Raw genomic sequence first — 20,761 nt, 5'->3', positions numbered from 1 at the left:
GGAGATGGGGTTGTGCAGGCTGCCCTCCACTGAGTTGGCTAAAACCAAGAACTCATCATGTAAAGAAAATGGGAGACTTTGGGTACAATGAGTTCAGCCATCACCTGGATACCAGCATTCCACAGTGGAACACCAAATCGAGTCCCAGCTCCACTCCTGATCCAGCTCCCTGCTAAAGCACTGGGAAGGCACCAGCAGACGGCCCAAGCTCTTTGGCTCCTGACACTCGCATGGGAGACCTGGACAGAGTGCTTGGATTCTGGCTTCAGCCTGGCCCAGCCCTATCCATTGGGGAATGAACCAGTGGATATAAGACTGAACTCTCTCCTTCTCTGACTTTCAAATAATTAAGTCTTAAAAAAAAGAAGACCATATACAATTGCCTCTTTAAGAGTATGAGGAGGGTCCAGTGTCATGGCTCACTTACCTAGTCCTCACCACAATCCATGGGGAGTGAACCAGTGGGAGGAAGATCTTTCCCTTTGTAAATCTGCCCTCCCAATAAACATAAGTAAATCTTCAAAAACTTAAAGTACAAGGCAAAGAATAAATCTGCATACAATTTGATATTTAGATTCAAGAACTCTTCTACTCCTGAAATGATATGCAAATTACTTAAAACTTTCTTTTTGGGGCGTGTTTATTTATTTGAAAGGCAAGCCTACAGAGAAAGAAAGAGATTATCTGTCTAATGGCTCACCCCCTAAATGCCTGTATTAGCCAGGGCTCAGACAGCAGCTTCAGCCAGGTTTTCCCCATGGGTACAGGGGCCCAAATACTCAAGTCATCCTCCACTGCTTTCCCAGGGCATTAGCAGGGAGCTGACTGGAAGCAGGGTAGCGAATGAACTAGTGCCCACATGGGATAGGAGCATTGCAGACAGCAGTTTAATTCACAGTGCTAACCCCTCTGACTTCATAAGCAGAATGGCATTTTTTTTTCTCCAGCCCTTACAATAAACGAGTCCTTCAAGATAAAGAACTCTCCCTGGAGTTGATCTGTATTCATATTGACCATCTTCAATTTTTTGTTAAGTGTGATGTTTCTTTTTTTTTAACTTTAACAAAGAAATACATGCAGTGCAATGTGACAGACCAAGGGGCAACAACCCCTACACACCCAGAGCCTGAAAAACACAGAGAAAACAAGCCTGCGTAGACACTTGCCAAGAAGGGCCTCAAAAAGAACACACAGGCTCCTGGGCAATGAGGTAGAGGCTGCTCAGCTTCTAGCCAGAGGAAATGCAAAGGAGAAGATGTTTTTTACCTAGCCAATCAATCGCATTCAGCGGCGGACAGTGCCCAAGGAGGCAGAGATGTGGCAAGTCCCATGCACTCACTGGGAATGAATCTGCCACCACCTTTTTGGAACCTAACCAGCCTCCAGGTATTAAAGATAAAAACTGATGGGATTTTGGACCACACGCAGGACCAGTTACTGGAGCACTGCCTACTGGAACAAAACATACAATTCAATGCAAATGACGGTCGCTCATAGGAAATGAAGGATAGTCAATGTGTAAGCAAGCATCTTGGACAACCAGCACTAAGGATTCGTGAGATGCTGGGTAGCAACATGCATGACATGCTAAGCGAAAACAGCAGAGTTATGATTATAATCCATTTTGATTCAAACAGATGATTACAGAGAAAGGAATGGCCAAATACCTTGGTTATTGCTTAGCCCAACGGCAGTAGACGCAAGCTGACACATCTATGGTGTTTGTTTTGTTCTAAGGAATATGTGTTCTTTTTGTAATCAGAAAACTATGACTCAGCTGAACATGTGTGGAAAAATTGAATCAGAACAGCAAGATTATGAGTGAAGCATTTACACAATGTTAAATCATTGACTTTAAAGACCTTCTTAAAATAATAGAGAAATCCAGGCCTGGCACAATAGCCTAATGGCTAAATCCTCGCCTTGCAACCACCAGGATCCCATATGAGTGCTGGTTCGTGTCCTGGCTGCTCCACTTCCATTCAGCTCCCTGCTCGTGGCCTGGGAAGGCAGTGGAGGATGGCTCAAAGCCTTGGGACCCTGCACCTGCACAGGAGACCCAGAAGAAGCTCCTGGCTCCTGGCTTTGGCTTGGCCCAGCTCTGGCCGTTGCAGCTACTTGGGAGTGAACCAGAGGATAGATCTTTTCTATCTCTCCTCCTCTCTCTGTAAATCTACCTTTCCAATAAAAATAAATCTTAAAAAAAAAATAGAGGAATGCAAAAAAAAAATGTTGAAAACTTAAACACAGCTTTGAAAATTTTAAGAAAACCATTCACTGCGTTGGTCTCCTGGCCCAAAGATTGAAGGCTGAAGTGGGCAAAGCCCCTTCCCTCACACAGAGGGAAGCAACAAGATCCCAAACAAGCCCTTGGTGCTCTATACGCTGATAGGCCAGGAACCCAACAGGTGCTTAATCAATGCTGGTGGGCCCATCCGCGCCAGTGCAAACTGCTGGCATTACCTGTCAGTTCACTCCCAAATTGGAAACACATGAATTTCTCAACATCCCTGGGGAGGGGGGAGCTTATTAAGCTGAATCAGTTACATCTACTCACAGGTATGTGCAAAGAGTGAACTCCAGAACAGGTCATTGCAACGTACTAAATCACTCTACAACAACAAAAAAAGCAAACGGTTGCAACAGCCACCAAGCAGGGACTGGTGAACACAAAATGTGGCCCAGTCTTATAACAAGCAAACGCACACTTTGCAAGAAAAAGAAATTCTTCCCTCTTTTCTTTCGATTTGCACAGACTTCACACAGGAAGAAAAATCAATGCAGGCTTTTTGTTGTTAATTTTTTGAAGTTTTGAATTTTATGGTACAATTTCATAGAGACTGGGATTCCCCCCCCAAATGCCCACCCCCCCCAACAGATTTTCCCCAGGGTTGCTACAATAGTATAGTCCTTCATAAGGAGTCATAACTCCATCAGTCTTGTTATTTAAGTGTGCCCCGACACTGCTGATACAATGTCAGACAGTCCAGCATCAGATTGTCTACACATTTCCAACAGTTTCATTGGAAGTCCATCTTCGATTTGGAAGCAGGGATGCATATTGCATTGTATTCCCACATCTGGATATGGCGGCCTCTAAACATAGGCTTTTAAGAGTACAAGACAACAAGCAGTATGTGGAACAGGAACCCATGGGAAGAAGAAATAAAATTACACATACACACACATACCCACATGTACATATATGTCACCCTTCTAGAAGGACAACCAAGAAACAGTCATTGCTAACGGTTACTCCTACGGAGGGCAGAGGCAGGAAAAATGAAGACTCATAGTTTTCCTTTAAAATTCTTTAGATTGTTCACCACTTTTCATTTCTTCATTTGACACAACATGGCGCACTGTCCCGGCTTCCCTTCCTAAATGCCCATCACAGACAAGGCCAGAGCTGGGAGGCCAGAAATTCAATTTGGGTCACCCAACCCCCAGAACCACCAGCGCTGCCTCCTCGAGTTTGCATGAGCAGGAAGTTAGGATCAGGCCCCGCTACTGTGGGACGTGGACGTGGGCGAAACACCTGCTCACTGCTTAACCTCTGAGAAGTAACAGCACTGACAAAGTTCCCATGCAAGGTTCGCCTCATGCAAATCAGCCAGATCAATCAATTCAGTAACATCTATTTTTAAGAGAGGTTTCTAGTAATCTATAGAAAATCATCGCAAGTATGAAAGAAAGCAGTTCAGTATCTTCAGGGCCTTGAAAAAACTGAGTAGGAGAATTGAAGGCCACCAGGTCTTGGGGCATCCCACAGAATCACCCAGAAAGGTCTCAGCTACACCCCCAGACGGAGGTGAGACTTAGATCAACTCAATCTTAAAAAGCTAAGTGTCAGGGCCCATGTTGGGGTGCAGTGGGTTATCCCTTAAAGGTGCTGGTTCAACTCCTGGTTGGTCTACTTCCCATCCAGCTCCCTGCCAATGCACCTAAGAAACACAGGGAAAGACGGCCCAAGTGTTTGGGTCCCTGCACCCATGTGGGAGGATCAGAGTTCCTGGCTCCCAGATTGTGGCCCAGTCCTCACCATTTGGGGAGTAAGCCAGTGGCTAGAAGATCCGTCTCTTCCTCCTCTAATTTATGTAATAAGAGTTAAACACACTCGGATCTGAGGGCTCACTGCCCTGTCTTGCTGGGATGGAAGTCTGGGGGTAAGGATGAGAGAGAGGGGCTGGCCTGCACCCTCACCAGCCATCTTTCCAGAACCTTCCTTACCTCAAAAGTTCCTGTGTCAGGGCAGGTGAGCATCTTGCAGAGTGCTGTACGTAAGATTTGTAGGAGCCAGGCTCTGTGATTCCCTTGAGTTAAATCACACACCAGACCTCATGGGTTATTCACTTTCAGACTCTCCTCCCCAGATGCTGCGGGGGCCAGCTTCATCTTTGAGATGGTGGGTGAATGTCACCCCCTCCCTCTGAAACTTGACCTAGTTCCTCAGGCTCAGAGATCTGCAGTGTCCATCTCAATACGCAGTCCTTCTGGTCACCCCCAGGGTGAGCTCCACCCTGCCTTGACTTTTGTTGGACTGACCCCCGACACCCAGGGTCTAAGAGAAGGGCAGCATACAAGAGGTACTCAAGTCACAGTAAACAGCAAGGAACAGTTGTGAGAAGAGCCAGAGCAGGAAACCATGGTCTTCAACGAGCACACTAAGGTTCTTGCAGGGCAAACTCGGGCATTTGATGGGGTTGGGGGGGGGGGTCTTCCCAAACAAGCAGCTACCCTAGTGACCAAGGTGGCGGTGGGCCCAGTTCTCCAGGAGAACCCTGAGCCAGGCAAGGGGTGGGGGCCACCAAATCACAGTCATTACTGGAAAGTTCCAGAATGCCAGCCTGCAGCCCCTGTCCCTACGCTCAACACCCACTTACCAGGCCTTGGAAATCTCCCGAGGAGGGGCCTCACAGTGAAGCGGGGAGCTGGGCGCCTCAGAGATATTTTGGCTTTCTAATTGACCAGCAGGCCTGGGGCAGCTACAAATGAAGGGGTAGGGCTTCAAAGAGCCACCCACCCACCCAAAAAGAAACTGAACTTTCCCTGCTGGGACCAAACCAGCTCTTAGCTGGCAGCACTTTCATCCCCTGCTAAATGGAGTTTAACCTCTTGAACGTCTCATTAAGCTTCTCCAAGGCAACTGCCATAAGCCAATTACAGCACAGGTTCAACAGCCTGCAACCTGCCAGGGAAACATAAGGATCAACAGACAAGATTCTGGCCAGAAAGTTCCCCAGTTTCTAATTCTGCACCATTGGCTGTAATGTCTATCCATGGTGGCCAGACTGAGAAATGGCGTGCACACACCACCCCACCCCTAGTCTGGCTTCCCTAAAGGCCTTGCCCAACCCTGCAGCCTCCAGGATGCCAGCACAGGTCCTGCGCCAACTGTAGCAACCATTCACCCCGTTTTCCTGCCAGGTTAGGCTCTTGTCATGACCCCCAACCCATTCATTTACTGTGGCAAGGTGCCCAGGCAAGTTCTCCTAAGCTCACATTTGACTGACCCTTAAAACCAAAAATAAGGCTTCACCTCCTCTGTGAAGATGCAGAGCCAACCCACAAATGTGAGGAGACGCCTGCTTCCAATTCCTTCAGCGGGCGCCTGGGCGGCCCCCTCCTGCAGCCGCCATACCACTTGCAGCCAGTGCCTGTGCGAGGTCTGACCGCCAGGCAGAGAGCTGTCTCCAGAAGGGTGGCTGAAACGCCAGAGATACAGTGTCAAGGTCGAGAGGTGTTGGGCAGGTCCCATCAGAGAGAAGGCAGACCAGGTGTGAGAAAGAAGCCCTGTGAGGGGGCGGGAGGAAGGGAAGTGGAGAACTACAGAGGTTTGCAGCAACTTGGCGAGCCTCACCGGTTCTGGCTGAGCAGCTCCAAGGCTCTGATCATGACTGTTCCCATAGGTCACCATGATGCTACGTGGATTAGACCGAATCCCAAGGTTGGAACACAGAGCTCAGCTCAAAGTCAGAAGGTGACTTACTGGAGAAATGAGGGGCTGCAAAGGGGAGCTAGCAGGCTGGGCATGGCATCCCCCAGACAAGCGAACACTGCTTCCTCAGATCTCTGCAAACAGCCTTCGGCCCTACTCGCAAACCATTCTAGCGCCCATGGTTAGTTCCCTCAATGCAGAAGGACAGACTGAACGGACCCAGGCCTGGTACTAGGCGCTGCATTTATCACTGTAAACATGCAGAACTGCCCTTCCAGGGGGAGGCTTACATGACACCAGAGGTAAAACATCTGATGTTCCACAGAGAACTGGCAGAGCAGGGAAATGGGGAAGAGGTCATGTTGGGGTGATACGAAAACAAGACTTTAAAGGGTGGGAGGCAACATGGTGGCACAGCACGTTAGATCACTGTGATGCCAGCATCTCCTAAGAGCACCTGCTGGGGGTCCCAGCTGCTCTGCTTCCAATCCAGCTCCCTACGAATGAGCCTGGGAAAGAAGTGGAACATGATCCAACTACCTGGGTCCCTGTCACCCACATAGGAGAGACCTGGATGGAGTTTCAGGCCCCTGGTTTTGACCTGGTCCAACGTGGATGTGCTATATTGTGGCCACTGGGTGAGTGAACAGGCAGATCTCACTCTTGTTGCTCTGCCTTTCAAATAAAAAATAAATAGTAAAAAAAAAAAAAAAAAAGACGTGGAGAAGAGACATTCCAGGTAATGGGACCAGCAAGTGTACAAAGGCCCTGGGCAGCCAAAGTGGCTGGAACGACACAGGCCAGAGGCTGTCGGGTCCTCAGTTCACTTGGGGTTTTATCCCGAGAGGAATGGGGAGCCCCAGCAGGCTTTCGGGCAGGAGAGCGTATAGCCAGTTTCTTCACAGCACCTGCCCCCCCTCCCCAAACTGCTGCACTGAGACTAGCCTGCCAAGGTTAAGTAAGGGTAGAGGAGGGAAGGCAAGGAAGAAGGGAACGTGCAAATCCAGGAATCCACTGGCGGAGGCACCGAAAAGCAGGTCGATTCAGACACTTGGTGAAGGAGAGGGGAACGGCACATTCTGACCCATCAGATACCAAAAGGGACGGCCAGGGGGAGTTAAGCATGCTCCGTCCTGGGAAGACAGAGGGGAAGGGCTGAGGCAAGCACACTGTAAGTGAGGGACACCAGAAGCCACCCACAAGGAGAGGTCAGGGCCTTCCGCAGATGCAAATGGATATGACTGCTTCCCAGCATGTTCCACAGGCAAGACGCCTCCAGTACTCATGAAAGCGGAGACCCCCAGCCCCTGCCTAGGGGGCGGGCAGGCAGGCGAGCTACGGCTTCCTCTGCAGAGCAAAGGGCATTCCCCAACCCCCGACTCTGAATTCCCTAGTGCTCTCCCCTTGTCACTCTGGGCCCCCTCACTGCTCCATCCTGGGCCTCACACACAGGGCACATGGCTGCTTTCTAGGTCCCTTCCGTTCTTCATCAGCTACGAGCAGGTCCTCAGGAAGGGACCTGGCCAACCTCAAGGCCAGACATTAGCCCAAGAGCCACTTCTAATGGCTCCTAAGACAGTCGTCTTCCCCCTTCCCATGGCAGCTGAGAATGCAGATCCGGAGGTTCCTGGGTTGGGGGTAGAGGTGTGTCCCAGGGCCTCTCCCAGGCAACCAGCAGCCCCAGGACCAGCTCCCTCCAGAAACCCCAACACCTCAGCAGCAGCAAGTACAGCAGCACCAATTACCTAGAGAATTCCACAGACCACGACACCTACAGAGGACTGTGGGCCAGGCAGCGAGGTCCTACCTATGGCCAAGCCTTGGCTGGTTCATTCCTTGGCTCATTAGTCCCTGTGGGGAAGCTGAGGCACACGGGGTGGGGGGGAAGGCTGCCCCCTAAGCTGCAGAGCCAGCACCAGCTGATGACTTTTCCATATTCTCCAACTCTCCCATCACGGGCAAGAAACACAAGCACAGGTTTCAACACCTAACTGGCAAGGAAAAGCCAGGACCTCGTTCCCAATGAACATAAAGCTCCTTCTGCCAGCTCGAATACCCTCACCCACTCACAGAATCTCCTCCTCCCCACCCCCCTCACCCCCAGGAAAAAAGCCAGCCAGGGCTTGACCCTCCATAACCAAGTTATGCATAATTTGCCTGCAGGTGGTAAGTCAGCAAAGCCATTTATCCAAGCTGGTTTTTCTGGACATTTCCTAAGGGCCCAGAGGCAGGTACCGGCCCAGACACATGGTTGACAATGGTCACAGAGGGACCAGCCAGAGGGATCTCTCACAGGAGCCAAGCACGAACGGGTGGCGGGGGGCGGGGAAGGAGACACAGCCCAATCAGCTGAAGAAAAAGGGGTTCCCAGGGAAAGAAGAAGGAGCTAGAAACAGACGCCACCTTCCTACGCAGAACGATGGTAACCACTGTTTATCTGCAAGGAGGACAAGACTGAGCCACGACCATGCTCTCCACAATAACCCAATTTCGCTGGGACATCTTGGGCCCATTTCACAGATGCGGAACACCTGGGGTAACAGGTGACACTGCTTGCTCAAGACTGTAGTTACCTCCTGGCACTGAACACGCCACCTAGCCCGACACAGAAGCCACCTGCTTGGTAGTGCCCTTGGATTCCCCTACTAACTAAAGTCCTCGTGTTTCAACTGCCCACTCTCAAACACCGATGCCTGCAGAAACTGGGCCATCCATTAAGTCCGGGATTTGCAAAGGAGAAAGGCAACACAAGTCAGCTGCCACTATCCCCAAGCCAAACCCCAAACCCAAACCCTGTCCCTTTAAGTCCTTGGAAGGATTTTTTTCAAAAGCACCACACATACAGCCAGGAGTTAGCACGAATTAGCTGTCATCTGCGCACCCCACAGCTCCACTTCCTCCATTTCGGATCCACCTTCCCCATCACACACCTGGGAAAGCAACAGAAGATGGCCCAGACGCTTGGACCCCCGCTGCCGTTGTGGGAGACCTGGAGGAAGCTCCTGGCTGTTACAGGCATTTGGAAAGTGAACCAATAATGGAAGCACTCCTCTCTCTATTCTCTTCCTCTCTCTAACTGCCTTCAAAGAAACTTTAAAGTTAAAAAAAAAGAATCTTCACAGACTCACAACAGGATTTCTTAGATGAATACCTTAAGCTAAATAAACAGGGGCTACCCCGACTAGATTCACCATCCATCAACAGCCAGTCGCCTTGAATAAACTAGACCCTGATATAGAATAACGAAGGGTCACCCGTTTCCCTGTTCCTTCCATTTAGAAGGGAAAGTCCAGGATTAACAGCAGAGCTCCATGAGACCTCCACGTGGGAGTTGACCTAGGCAGCTAAGGGCTAGGCCAAGTGCTAAATGGAAGAGGGGCAAGCGAAGGGCGGGCGTCTCAATCCACAGGTGTACCTCCGTCAGCAAACAAGAGCCCAAGTGCAGACAGCTCCAAACACACGCCTACTTCGGACGGACGCAGAACCAACAGGCAGCCAACAGGTTTGTCCTAACCCTGCAACCCCACTGGCTTCAGATCACAGGTACAGCCAAGTGAGTGGCTGGTGGGTTCCACCAAAAGACCCTCAGCTGCCCCCAAACACAGCCTTCCAGCCGGGTTCTGCCCTGCACACAGCAGCCTACAAGGAAAAGGGGTTTCTGCACCGTCGGGCGCACTTTCCCTGATTCCTACACAAGAACTGAGCAAACAAACCATGTCCGATGTTGCCTGCTGTGCTTACCAACAACCAAGACAGTCTGATGCCCCCAGGCCCTCCAGGAACGGGGTGGGGGAGGCTTCAGGGGTTGAGGGGGGAGGTGAGAGGGCAAATCCCATAAGAGGGACACTAAAGCTCCAACCGCCTGGGCTTAAACCACAGCAGAAAACCAACAAGAGGGGCAGCTCCACGTTTCTCAAAACCACCGCTGAGTGAAACCCACGCCAGCTCCTCCAACTTGCCCTGATGGTCTCAACAGGAACACCCCCCCCCCTCCCCGGGACATCCCTTCATTTCCCCCCACCCCCGACCCTCGCCCCTTCCCCCTCTGGCCCTCAACTCTCACCCGCCCCTCTCCAGGTAAGCAGAAAACAGAACAAAAAACACACGCAGCCACAGGAGAGGAAACTGATGTAAAACTAGGGGTGCAGCGCCAAACCCCAACCCCATCAGTAGGAAATCTCTGTCTACAGCCCGAGCCTGTCCCCAGCTCACCTCTGGGGTGTCTCCGTGACAAAGGGGAGACCCCGGCCCACAAAAGAGATGGGCTATCAGAGGGAGGGAACACCACCCCTCCTTTAACTGTATCCTCATCTCCAGCGTTCCCTTTCCGGGAAGCTTACTTTTAACCCGCAGCGCCCTGGAAGGAAACCCCGAAGCAGACAAGCTTCCTTCTCCCACCCAGGCCCTTTCCCCGTGCCCCCACCCCCAAAACAGGACTCACCCCCTTCCCACCACGCAAGCCCTGCTTGCTGGGAGCCGAGTCCCCCAAGTTTCTCCCCCCACCCTCAACCTCCAGGCCGGCTCCAGGAGCCCCGACTCGGGGATCCGAGGAGAGGCTAAGGGCCCGGCGCTTCCTCTCGCGGGCCCGGCCTCCCTCCCTCTGCCCGCCGGCCCCACGCGGCCGCCCAGCACGTACCCAGAAGGGCTCGGCGCCCTCGGCGCTGCAGAAGCTCCGGAGCGCCATGCGGCCGGCGCGGGCAGCGGGTGGCGGAGCTCCGTACGGCGGGCGGACGGGCCCGGCTGCTGGCGGCGGGAAGGCGGCCGGCGGCGGAGGGAGCCGGAGCCGCAACGCCGCCTGGTTGGTCCGCGCGTCACGGGGATGCGGCCGCTCCGCCCCGCCCGAGGGCCCGGCTTTCCTCGCGCGGCGCGGCGTGGGCAGCGCGCCGGAGCCCCGAGAGCGCGTGGGGCCCGCCCCGACTGGGCACCCCTCTTGGCGCGCCCGCGCGCGCGCGCGTGCCTGACCCCAGCTCCTGCTCCGGTTCTCGGCTCGCAAGCCCACCCCCTATCGGGCAGACCCTGCTACGTCGCTGGGATCTCCCCGGTGCAGCCCCTGCCCCTCCGAGGTTCTGAGTGACTGCCCTCTAGCAACAGGGTTAGAAAGAGCCTTTTAGCCATCTGGAGCGTGCTGAACACCACGTGCGTCCTCGTCTGACCCTCGCTGCTCACCCTGAGGCAGGCAGAGCAGGTGCAAACACGGTGACTTCCGCAAGCTCCACCTGGCTGGCCACGGCAAGACTGGCACTTGTATCCACAGATAATAGAGACACCTCTCCCCCCCCCCACTCCAAAGAAAAAGGTGGGAGTGGGACTATCACCCAGGGACCCTCCCCAAGGGGAGAATCCGAGGCTCAAAGAGGTGTAGTGATTCACCATAGCATGCTGTGGGTGTGGGATTCAAATCCAAGGCCTGCTTGAAGCCAGGGCAAAGCAAACACCCCAAACACCTGTTTGGCTTCACGTTAGTTGAAAGCACCTGGGCTTTCTTCAACGGAAAAAAGGAGGAAGCTGAGCCACATGGTGCTGGTGAACAAGTCTTTGCGGCCATCTGTGTGTGGTCCTGACAGCAGCTGGGGGAGGTTAAGCGATATTATTGTTTCCATTTGTCCGATGAGGAGAAGGCAAAGCCAGGAGTAAGCTAGATGGTGACAAGCTGAGCTGAAGTTTGGACCCCGGCAGTCTGCCTGGAGGAGGACACTTGAGGGCACTGCCTGGGGTTTGTTGGATACCTGGGCAGTCTCAGACTCAAAGAGAGCGGGGGCTGTGTCCTGAGTGTCCAGAATGGCTGCGGAACCTTTTCTGCCAAGGGTCATTGGGATATTTGTAGCCTTATTCGGGGATTAGACAAAATGTCCAGTTTAAAAATCCACCAGCTTGCTGTGCCAAGCGCATTGGTTCAATGGCTAAGTCCTCACCTTGAAAGTGCTGGGATCCCATATGGGTGCCAGCTCGTGTCTCAGCTGCTCCACTTTCCTTCCAGTTCCCTGCTTGAGACCTGGGAAAGCAGTCAAGGACAGCCCAAAGCCTTGGGACCCTGTACCCACCTGGAAGGTCCAGAAGAAGCTCCTGGCTTTGGATCAGCTCAGCCCCAGCCAATGTGACCACTTGGGGAGTAAACCAGAGGATCGGAGATCTTTCTCCGTATCTCCTTCTCCCTAAATATCTGCCTTTCCAATAAAAAAATAAAATTAAATTTTGTGAGGAGGGCTTGGGGAAGGGTTGGAGGAATCCCAGAGCCTATGGAACTGTGTCATAAAATGAAATAATAATAATAAAAACACACACACAAAGAACACACAGCCCCGGGGTTTGAACGTGAATCACACCGCACATGAAGGACCCAGCGAGGGAAGAGAAGCACCCTGTGGGATGCCCTGTGGTTTTGTCTCCTCAGCCTGGGGCCCCCAAGCACGAGTGAGCTTTGACGCGTACACATTCAACACATATTTGTTGAGTAGCTACTATAGGTCAGGTGTCTTGCTAGGAATGAAATAAAAACATTGCTTATAGAAATGCAAGAAGTGGGCATTTCATAAAGTGTGCTTATGGCAGGGCAGCTGTTAGCCATAAAACAAAGGCATAAGAAAAAAGATAAAGACACAAAGTTTTTTTAAATAATAGGGGCCACCATTAACGCACAGTAGCTTAAGCTGCCTTTGGTGAGTCTGGCATTCCACACTGGAGTGCAGGTTCAAGTCCAGCTGCTTCACATCCAATCTAGCTCCCTGCTAATACACTGAGAAGGTCATAGAAAGTGCCCAAGTCAGGTCCCTGCCAGGAATTAAAAATGAGCCAAAGGGATCTGGAGGAGTCCTGACCTGCTGGGGGTGAAATTCATGGAAGGCTTCCTGGAGGAAGGAGCTTCCGAGCTGAGATTGAAGCTATGAATCCTTCAAGTTCAAGGTCCTCACGGCAGAATGCTTACAGGCGGAAGAAAGCACTTTGCGAAATATCCATGCTGCCAAGAACACCTTTGGAGGGAACTGAAAATAACCCAGGGACCTGGAAGTAGGTAGAAAGGAGCTGGGTGTGGCCAGAACGGGCCAAGAAAGGGGTAGTGGGGAGTCCCTGATGGGCAGAACAACAGACAAAGTCAGGGCCTGGAGCAATAGCCTAGTGGTGAAATCCTCCCTCTGCATTTTGTGTCAACTCAGCTGTTGTGGCCACTTGGAGAGTGAACCAGCAGACTGGAGAGCTTTCTCCTCCTCTCTGTAAATCTACCTTGGCGATAAAAATCTTTTAAAACATCTTTTTAAAGGGTCAGATTTTTCAAAGGGTCAGTTATACATATATACCTAAAAAAGAATTTTGATATATATATATGCACATATATATAAAAGAACCTAAAAAAAATAGATAGATAGATAGATATATAAACTTTATTGTATTTATGTAAAAGGCAGAATTACAGAGAGGAGAGTTAGAGATTTTCTAACTACTGCTTCAGATAGCTGCAATGGCTGAGACCTGGCCAGTCTGAAGCCAGGAGATTTACCTGGGTCTCCCACCTGGGTGCAGGGACCCAAGCCCTGGGGCCGTCTTCCACTACTTGTCCAGGTGAATGAGCAAGGGGCTGGGTCAAAGTGGAGCAGCTGAGTCTTGAACCAGTGCCCGTGTAGGAGGCTGGCACTGCAAACAATGGCTTAATCTGTTATGCCACAATGCCAGTCCCAGATTTGTTTCTGTTCTTATCCTCTTTATTTATTCTCTCAACAAACACTTCCTGAGCCAGCATGAAAAGGTCTTCGGCATCATTTGTCATCAAGGACACACAGATAAAATGTTTTAACAATAAAACTCGTGTGATTTCTTCTAAAGCGAAACATGTTATTTCATGGTGACACAGCAATTCCTCTCCGCTCCAGGAGGAAGGAATGCTTTGCCACAAAATGCTCATCGTGGCAAGTAAGTTCAGATCTGACAGCACAGAATGAAGAGTGAAAGAAGCTGGGCAGAAAAGACCCTTTTTTCCTGATCGTGTGTGACCTCCCCAGCCAGATAAACTTGAAGCTGCCAGCTCTCACCAGACTTCTGGCACCTATTTTCAGATACAAGGGCACTTCTACAAGCCCACGAAAAAAAAAAAAAGAATGTAAGGATGTTTGTTTTGTTGTTTCCAATTTTGAAGCCCATGCAGTTAAAATTTAAAAAAAAAAAAAAGATTTATTTTTATTGGAAAGTCAGATTTACAGAGAGCAGGAGAGAAAAAGAAAGATCTTCCATCTGCTGATTCACTCCCCAAGTGACTGCAACAGCCAGAACTAAGCCGATCCAAAGCTAGGAGCCAGGAGCTTCTTCCAGGTCTCCCATATGGGAGCAGGATCCCAAGGCTTTGGATCGTCCTCTACTGCTTTCCCAGGCCACAGATAGGGAACTGGATGGGAAACAGGCTGCTGGGATTAGAACCAGTGCCCATATGAGATCCCCGCACGTACAAGGGAATGACTTGACCTACTAGGCTGTGCTGGACCCAAGACTTTTTTATTTTTATTGGAAAGGCAGATTTACAGAGAGAAGGAGAAACAAAGTTCTACTATCTGCTGATTCAATCCTCAAATGGTTGCAACGGCCAGAGCTGAGTCGATACAAAGCCAGGAGCCAGGAACTTCTTTCTGATCTCCCACATGGGTGCAGAGTCCCAAGGCTTTGGACTGTCTTCCACTTCTTTCCCAAGCCACAATCAGGGAGCTGGATTGGGACGCGAATTTGTGCCCACATGGGATGCCACATTTGGAGGTTTAGGATTAGCCAACTGAGCTATTGTGCTTACACACACACAGCAGCGACAACCATTGCTCTTCCATTGATTCACACGTATTCGTGCAAAGTGGAATTCGAAGATTAGTTTAGAGGTACGTGTATGGCCTTGCAGTTAATGTTACCTAGGACACCTGAGGGTCTCCCTCAGGTTACCTATCTGATACGATCAGTTCCGTATTGGAGTGTCTGGGTTCAGATTGCTCCTCATTCTAGCTCCCCACTCAGGAGAAGGCTGCAGATGACTATTCAATATTTGTAGCCCTGCCACTAATGTGGGAGACCTGGGCTGGATTCGCTGTCCCCAGCTTTTGCCTGGTCCAGTTCCCATCATTGCAGACATTTGGGAAGTGAGCCAACAGATGGGAACTTTGTCCAACCAATAATCATAATGTTTATTTTGGTGCAAATATTTTGAAATCGAAATGCCACTTTATGCATACCATGTGATTCCACAAACTTTCTGAGGACCTCCTCCTGTTGCGTGCTACAGATAGAGCAGTGGGAGAAAAACAGGACCTCTGTGTGGTTGTGAGAGGGAAGCAGGTGATAAACCAGACTCCTTTGTGTGCGGTTTTCAGAGTGGAAGATGAGGGGTCACAGAGCATGAGGTCACTCGCATGCACGTGGTCAGGACATAGCTGAGCCGTGCACTTTGCCAGCAAGCTTTCTCATGCAACTTTTCCAGCTCATACTCAAACCACTCCCTGTCCCCTCCCTTGAGGATCCTTTGTCCTCACCTAGAGCTACCGCACAGTGACAAACATCTCTGGACCAAGAGACTCTGGGCTCCCTCTCACACCCACCCCACTGAGAGCATGAGGATCTGAGATGACAGTGCACGCTTTGCATGGCAGGCGGCAGCAGCCTGGTGGAGCAGGAATTGAGGACATGACCAAGGCAGCAGCCAAAGAAACCCTTTTGGTCTTTTAACTTTCTCTCTCTCTAATCTTTCTTTTCTTTCATTTTTTTTTTGTTTCTTTCTTTCTTTTAGATTTATTTGTTTTCATTGGAAAAGCAGAGATACAGAAAGAAGAAGAGACACAAAGATCTTCCGTCTGCTGATTCATTCCCCGGGTCACCACAACAACCAGACCTGAGCTGACCTGAAGTCAGAAGCCAGGAGCTTCTTTTAGGTCTCCCATGTGGGAGCACGGGCCCAAGGACTAGGACCATCCTCCGTTGCATTCTCAGTCCACAAGCAGGGAGTTGGTTCAGAAGCAGAACAGCCAGGACACAAACCAGGGCCCAATGGGGTGCTGGTGTTTGCAGGCAGAGGATTAGCCAGATGAGCCATTGTGCTGGCCCCTATAGCAATCTCTTTTAACATTTATTTGCTTTTAAGTGTTTGTTACCTGGATGAGGGGTTACAGATCCATGCAGGTATCTGGGTGGAATGGGTAAAGCTGGTGAGGAGGGAGAGGGAAAGAATCCTGCTCTCCCTCCTGTGACTGAAGGTTGCAGATGGGTGGAGATGTTGAGCTCCTCCTTGGGCTAGATTCCATTTCCCATACTTGTGGGCTATCTATGTCTGTTTCAGTACGTACATAGCCTTAAATGCTTGGTAGAGAATTTGACCTATGGCATTGTTTAACCTGCTCTCTTTTCCATCTTCAGAGAGGCCAGCTGTCCTGTCTTTTGTGGGCATCCCAGCATGCTGCCTTTCCTTACATGGAGTTAGCAATGAGCCAGACCATATGCCCAAGTGGTATTTCCTGAGGATGGGGATCGGGTGGAGTGAGCTCATCAGGCCAGCTCCTGAGAATCCCTATTGAGTTGGTCCCCAGACACAGTTTGCATGCACCAACAGGCACTGTAGCCCAGCTCAGCCTGGATCACCCCAGACCCAGCCTTACATGCCCTGGCAAGTGATGTGGCCTGATCAGAACAACCCGTAAGAACCCCAACCAGGCCCACACTGACCTGGCCCCTGTGTGTGCCAGCAGGTGCTGCAGCCTGGCCCCAGCCTGCCCTAGATCTGGCTCTTTCTTGGACCAGTAAATACTGTTGCCTAGTCAGGGACACTCCTGACCCTTCCAGGCCCACCCCCAGGCCCAACTCTCATGTGCACAAACAAGTACTACAGCCTAGCCTGCCCTGGCTCACCCCCAGCCCTGGCTCACACGTGCCTGCACGTACAGAAGTATCTTTTGCATTAACCGAAAAGGGGAAGCAGCCATGGCTACATGAGAGCACAAACCAAATACGTGTTTCTGTACCAGGGAGTATTATTCAGCTTTTTAAAAGAAAGGAACTTCTGACAGACAATAGCATGGGGAACCTGACAGACATTGTGCTCAGCACAGTGAGCCCATCGTAAAAGGACAGCTTGTGTGTGGGCCTGTTTATGGGCGGTTCCTAGATTAGTCATATCCATGAAGGTGAAAAGTAGAGTGTTGGTTGCCAAGGGCTGGGGAAGGGGTTGAGGGAGTGATGCTGTGATGGATGTATGGTTACAGTTGGGGATGATGACACAGTCTGCTGGTGGCTACATAACTGTGTGATTGATTGTACTTAATGCCACAAATCTGTATGCTTAGAATGGCTTACATGGCACACCATTTCATAGATGTTTTACCACAACTAAAAATACCCAATAACCAAGGCAGGTGTCTGGCACAGTGGTTAAGCCACTTGTTGGCACACCTTCCTCCCATATCACTGTGCCTGGGTTCAAGTCCTGGCTCAGCTCCAGAATTGCATTTCCCCCTTCTGGCTTCTGGATGAAACCAGAAGTCTGGAACTCCATGCAGGTCTCTCCCACAGGGGTGGCAGGGTTTGAGGCACCTGCTGCAGCCTTCCAGGGTGCATGTTAGTAGGAATCGAACTGGAAGAAGAGCAGAGAATTGAGCAAAGGCACACTGATAAGGGCTTTGCGTGTCTTAAGCAGTGTCTTCACCCAAGTGTGCTCCCTGGGAGGTCTATTACAGAACTGAGTGAGCAGGCGATGACTCAGAAGGAAAGATGGAGAAGACACGACGTTATGTGGAAAGGAGGTCGCTCTGAACACAGGCTGGGACTGAAACGTGAAGGCCAAGAAGGCTGGAATGTTGGAAGGTCAAACTAGAGCACTCAGGACCTCGTGTGCCCTGGAGAGGGGCTTTCTGGGGGGTCAAGGGAAGGCATTGAGCAGGAGAGTGGCATGTCTTGAGCTGTGCTGGCTGGGGGCTGGAGAAGACTGTGGGTTGGAGCAGAGACAAGAATGCTTGGGAAACCACTGCAGGGGTCCCAGTGTGCATGGGCATAGGCTTGGGTGGCACGCAGAGGGTGAGAGACATCCACTTGCAAGAACTGGTGAGGTCTGCCGAGAGATCAGACTTGGGCTACGAAAGACAGTCAAGCACCAGGAATAAGTCCAGGGCTTTGGGCTTGAGCCTCCAGACACCTGTAGTGTCCCTAGCACTTGGGTGATGCAAGTTCACCCGATGCTGTTGATGAGAACTTCAAGTAAGTGAGTGAACAGAATGAGTGGTGAGACGGAAGTTCCCATTTGTATTTGACATAAAGTTAGTAGCCGGATCCCTTCTTCCTGTAGCATGTTGTAAACATGGCAAGGAGAGGCTGTGGGGAGATGAGGCAGTAAGGGACAAAGCAGATGGAGGGGAGGTGATGTGAATGGGAACAGAGTTCAGAAAACTGGCCACACATTGAGAAGGGCAGAGGGAGGATCCCCAGGAAGTAGAAAGAAGAGGCAGAATGGGTTGACAGCAAGGGTTACAGGGACAAAGTCTGTCATTGCTTGGTTTTCTTTCTAGCCCTTGGCACCTGAGTGCTCCAGGCATCATAAAAGCCCCCTGGGGTGGAGGAGTGACTTCCTCCGTTTTACAGACGAGTTCGCCATGATCAGAGAGCCAGCATGACCTGCCAAGGCCGGAATCAGGAGAAGCAGGAAGAAGACAGGCTCACGGTCATAGCTCCAGAGGCTGCCTTCCTGGCTGCCCTTCAGCTGCTTCTAGTTCCTCGTGTCCTTCTGGAGTTTTGTGCCGCATGTCACACACAAGAGAAATGAGACTGTGAAGGTGACAAAAGCCTGCAAACCTGCTTGTGGTTTCAGGTTTGTACTGCATCTCGCTGACGTCCAGGTTAGCCCCCCACGGCCCCACGGCCCCGTCTCAATGACCCTCTGAGTCACTTTGGCCCCCACATTGCACGCAGACTTACATCTCCCATAGACTTCTCCACTTGCCTTCATGGGAAGCGTAGCTTAGTGAGGACCAACACGGGCAGATAAATCCTTGGGGGGCATGTTCTCCAGTTTCTATTCTCCAGTTGCTGTTCTGCTCTGCACAGTCCTTGTGTGTGTGACGTCTTACATGAAAGTATTTCATTTAGGTAACTTCGTTGATTGCTAGCAGTAGTCTCAAGGGGATGTATGATGACATTCCAATACGCTTACATGCTATGTGCTTATCAGCGAGTGTTTCCCTTGGTGTCATTATTTTATGATTGGGGCTTTGGAGCGCCTTTCTTCTGTTTCCTCAGCAAATACACAATAGGCTATTGTGGACTGTGGTCACCCACTGCGCTGTGTAACACCACAGTGCAACTTCTTCCTTCTTCTTTTTATTTTTTTTTAATTTTTAAAAGATTTTTAAAATTATTTTTATTGGAAAGTCAGATATACAGAGAGGAGGAGACACAAAGAGGAAGATCTTCCATCCGATGGTTCACTCCCCAAGAGGCCACAATGGCTGGAGCTGAGCCAACCCAAAGCCAGGAGTCAGGAGCTTTTTCTGGATCTCCCACATGGGTACAGGGTCCCAAGGCTTTGGGCCATCCTTGACTGCTTTCCCAGGCCACAGGCAGGGAGCTGGCTGGGAAGCAGGGCTGCCGGGATTAGAACCGGCGCCCACATGGGAACCACGGGTGTGCAAGGCTAGGATCTTAACCACTACACTATTGCACCGGGCCCCTTCTTCTTTTTAAAGACTTACTTATTGATTTGTTTGAAAGCCAGGAGCTACACAGAGAAAAGGGAGATGAGAAAGAGAGAGATCTTCTGTCCACTCATTGACTACCCCAGATGATTGCAACTGGCCAAAGCCAGGAGCCAAGAGCTTCTCCGCCATTAGTGGCAGAAAACTAAATATCTGGGCCATCCTCCACAACCTTTTCCAGGTTATGTGGAGGGAGTCTGGTTGGAAGTGAAGCAGCTGGGATTTCAACTGGTACCCATATGGAATGCCAGCGTCACAGATGGCAGCTTTACCTTGTATGCCACAATGCCAGCCCCAGAACTTTTTTCTTTTTCTATCCAACTTTGATTGGCTACCAATTATCCAGTCTCCTTCTGTCCTCTCCCAACCCCTGCCAGCCTTTAGCCATTACCAGTCCATATTCAGACTGAGTTTTCTTAGCTTCCACATAGAAACAAGAACATGTGGCATTTGTCCATTCTAAGTCTGATTTATTTTCCTGAAGGTCCTCCAGCCCATGCATTTTACCACAAATGATAGAATTTCATTCTCTTACTCTTTTTTTAATTTACTTTTTTTATTGGAAAGAGCTCATATTTACAGATACAAGGAGAGACAGAAAAATCTTTCATCTCTTGGTTCGCACCCCAAACGGCCACAATGGCAGGAGCTGAGCTGATCTGAAGTTAGGAGCCAGGAACTTCCTCTAGATCTCCCATGGGGGTTCAGGGTCCCAAGACTTTGGGCCTTATGCTAGTATTTTTCCAGGCCACAAGCAGGAAGCTGGATGGGAAGTGAAACAGCTGAGAAACAAGTTGGCACATATATGTGATCCTGATGCGTGCAAGGTGAGAATTTAGCCATTGAGCCATCTCACCGGGCTCCCGGAATTTCATTCTCTTTATGAGTGAATAATATCCCATTGAGGGATGACATAAGGCCATTTTTAAAATCCACTTATCTGTAAGTAAATACCTTGGTGGATTGCCTCACTTGAATATTGTACATAGTGTTGCAATAAAGATGGTGGCTGGAAAGCTTGTTGAGATAATGAGTTCATGTCTTTTGTCCACTTAGCCAGCAGTGGGATTGCTGAGTCACGTGGCAGTTCTCTGTCTCGTTTCTAAGGCAACTCCATCCTGTTTTCCAGGGT

General features: G+C 50.6%; 1 protein-coding gene across 2 annotated transcripts in view; it reads right to left on the bottom strand.

The window, feature by feature from the left end:
• ABCC1 (ATP binding cassette subfamily C member 1) overlaps positions 1-10,794 on the bottom strand; it is a 102,528-nt gene extending 91,734 nt beyond the window's left edge. For both annotated transcript variants that reach the window (XR_005883190.1, XM_040973263.1), the window contains exon 1: positions 10,575-10,794. Coding sequence is in view for 1 of the 2 variants with exons in the window: in XM_040973263.1 (XP_040829197.1) it covers positions 10,575-10,622 (48 nt within the window). In the remaining variant the exon portion in view is untranslated. The remainder of the gene's footprint in view (positions 1-10,574) is intronic.
• Positions 10,795-20,761: the final 9,967 nt, after the last annotated feature.

This window comes from Ochotona curzoniae, unplaced genomic scaffold, assembly GCF_017591425.1.
Source record: "Ochotona curzoniae isolate NIBS_2020 unplaced genomic scaffold, NIBS_Ocur_1.0 contig_2321, whole genome shotgun sequence".
Lineage (NCBI taxonomy): Eukaryota > Metazoa > Chordata > Mammalia > Lagomorpha > Ochotonidae > Ochotona > Ochotona curzoniae.
Note: the sequence above shows the minus strand (reverse complement) of the source record. Positions and strands in the feature narration are given on the sequence as shown.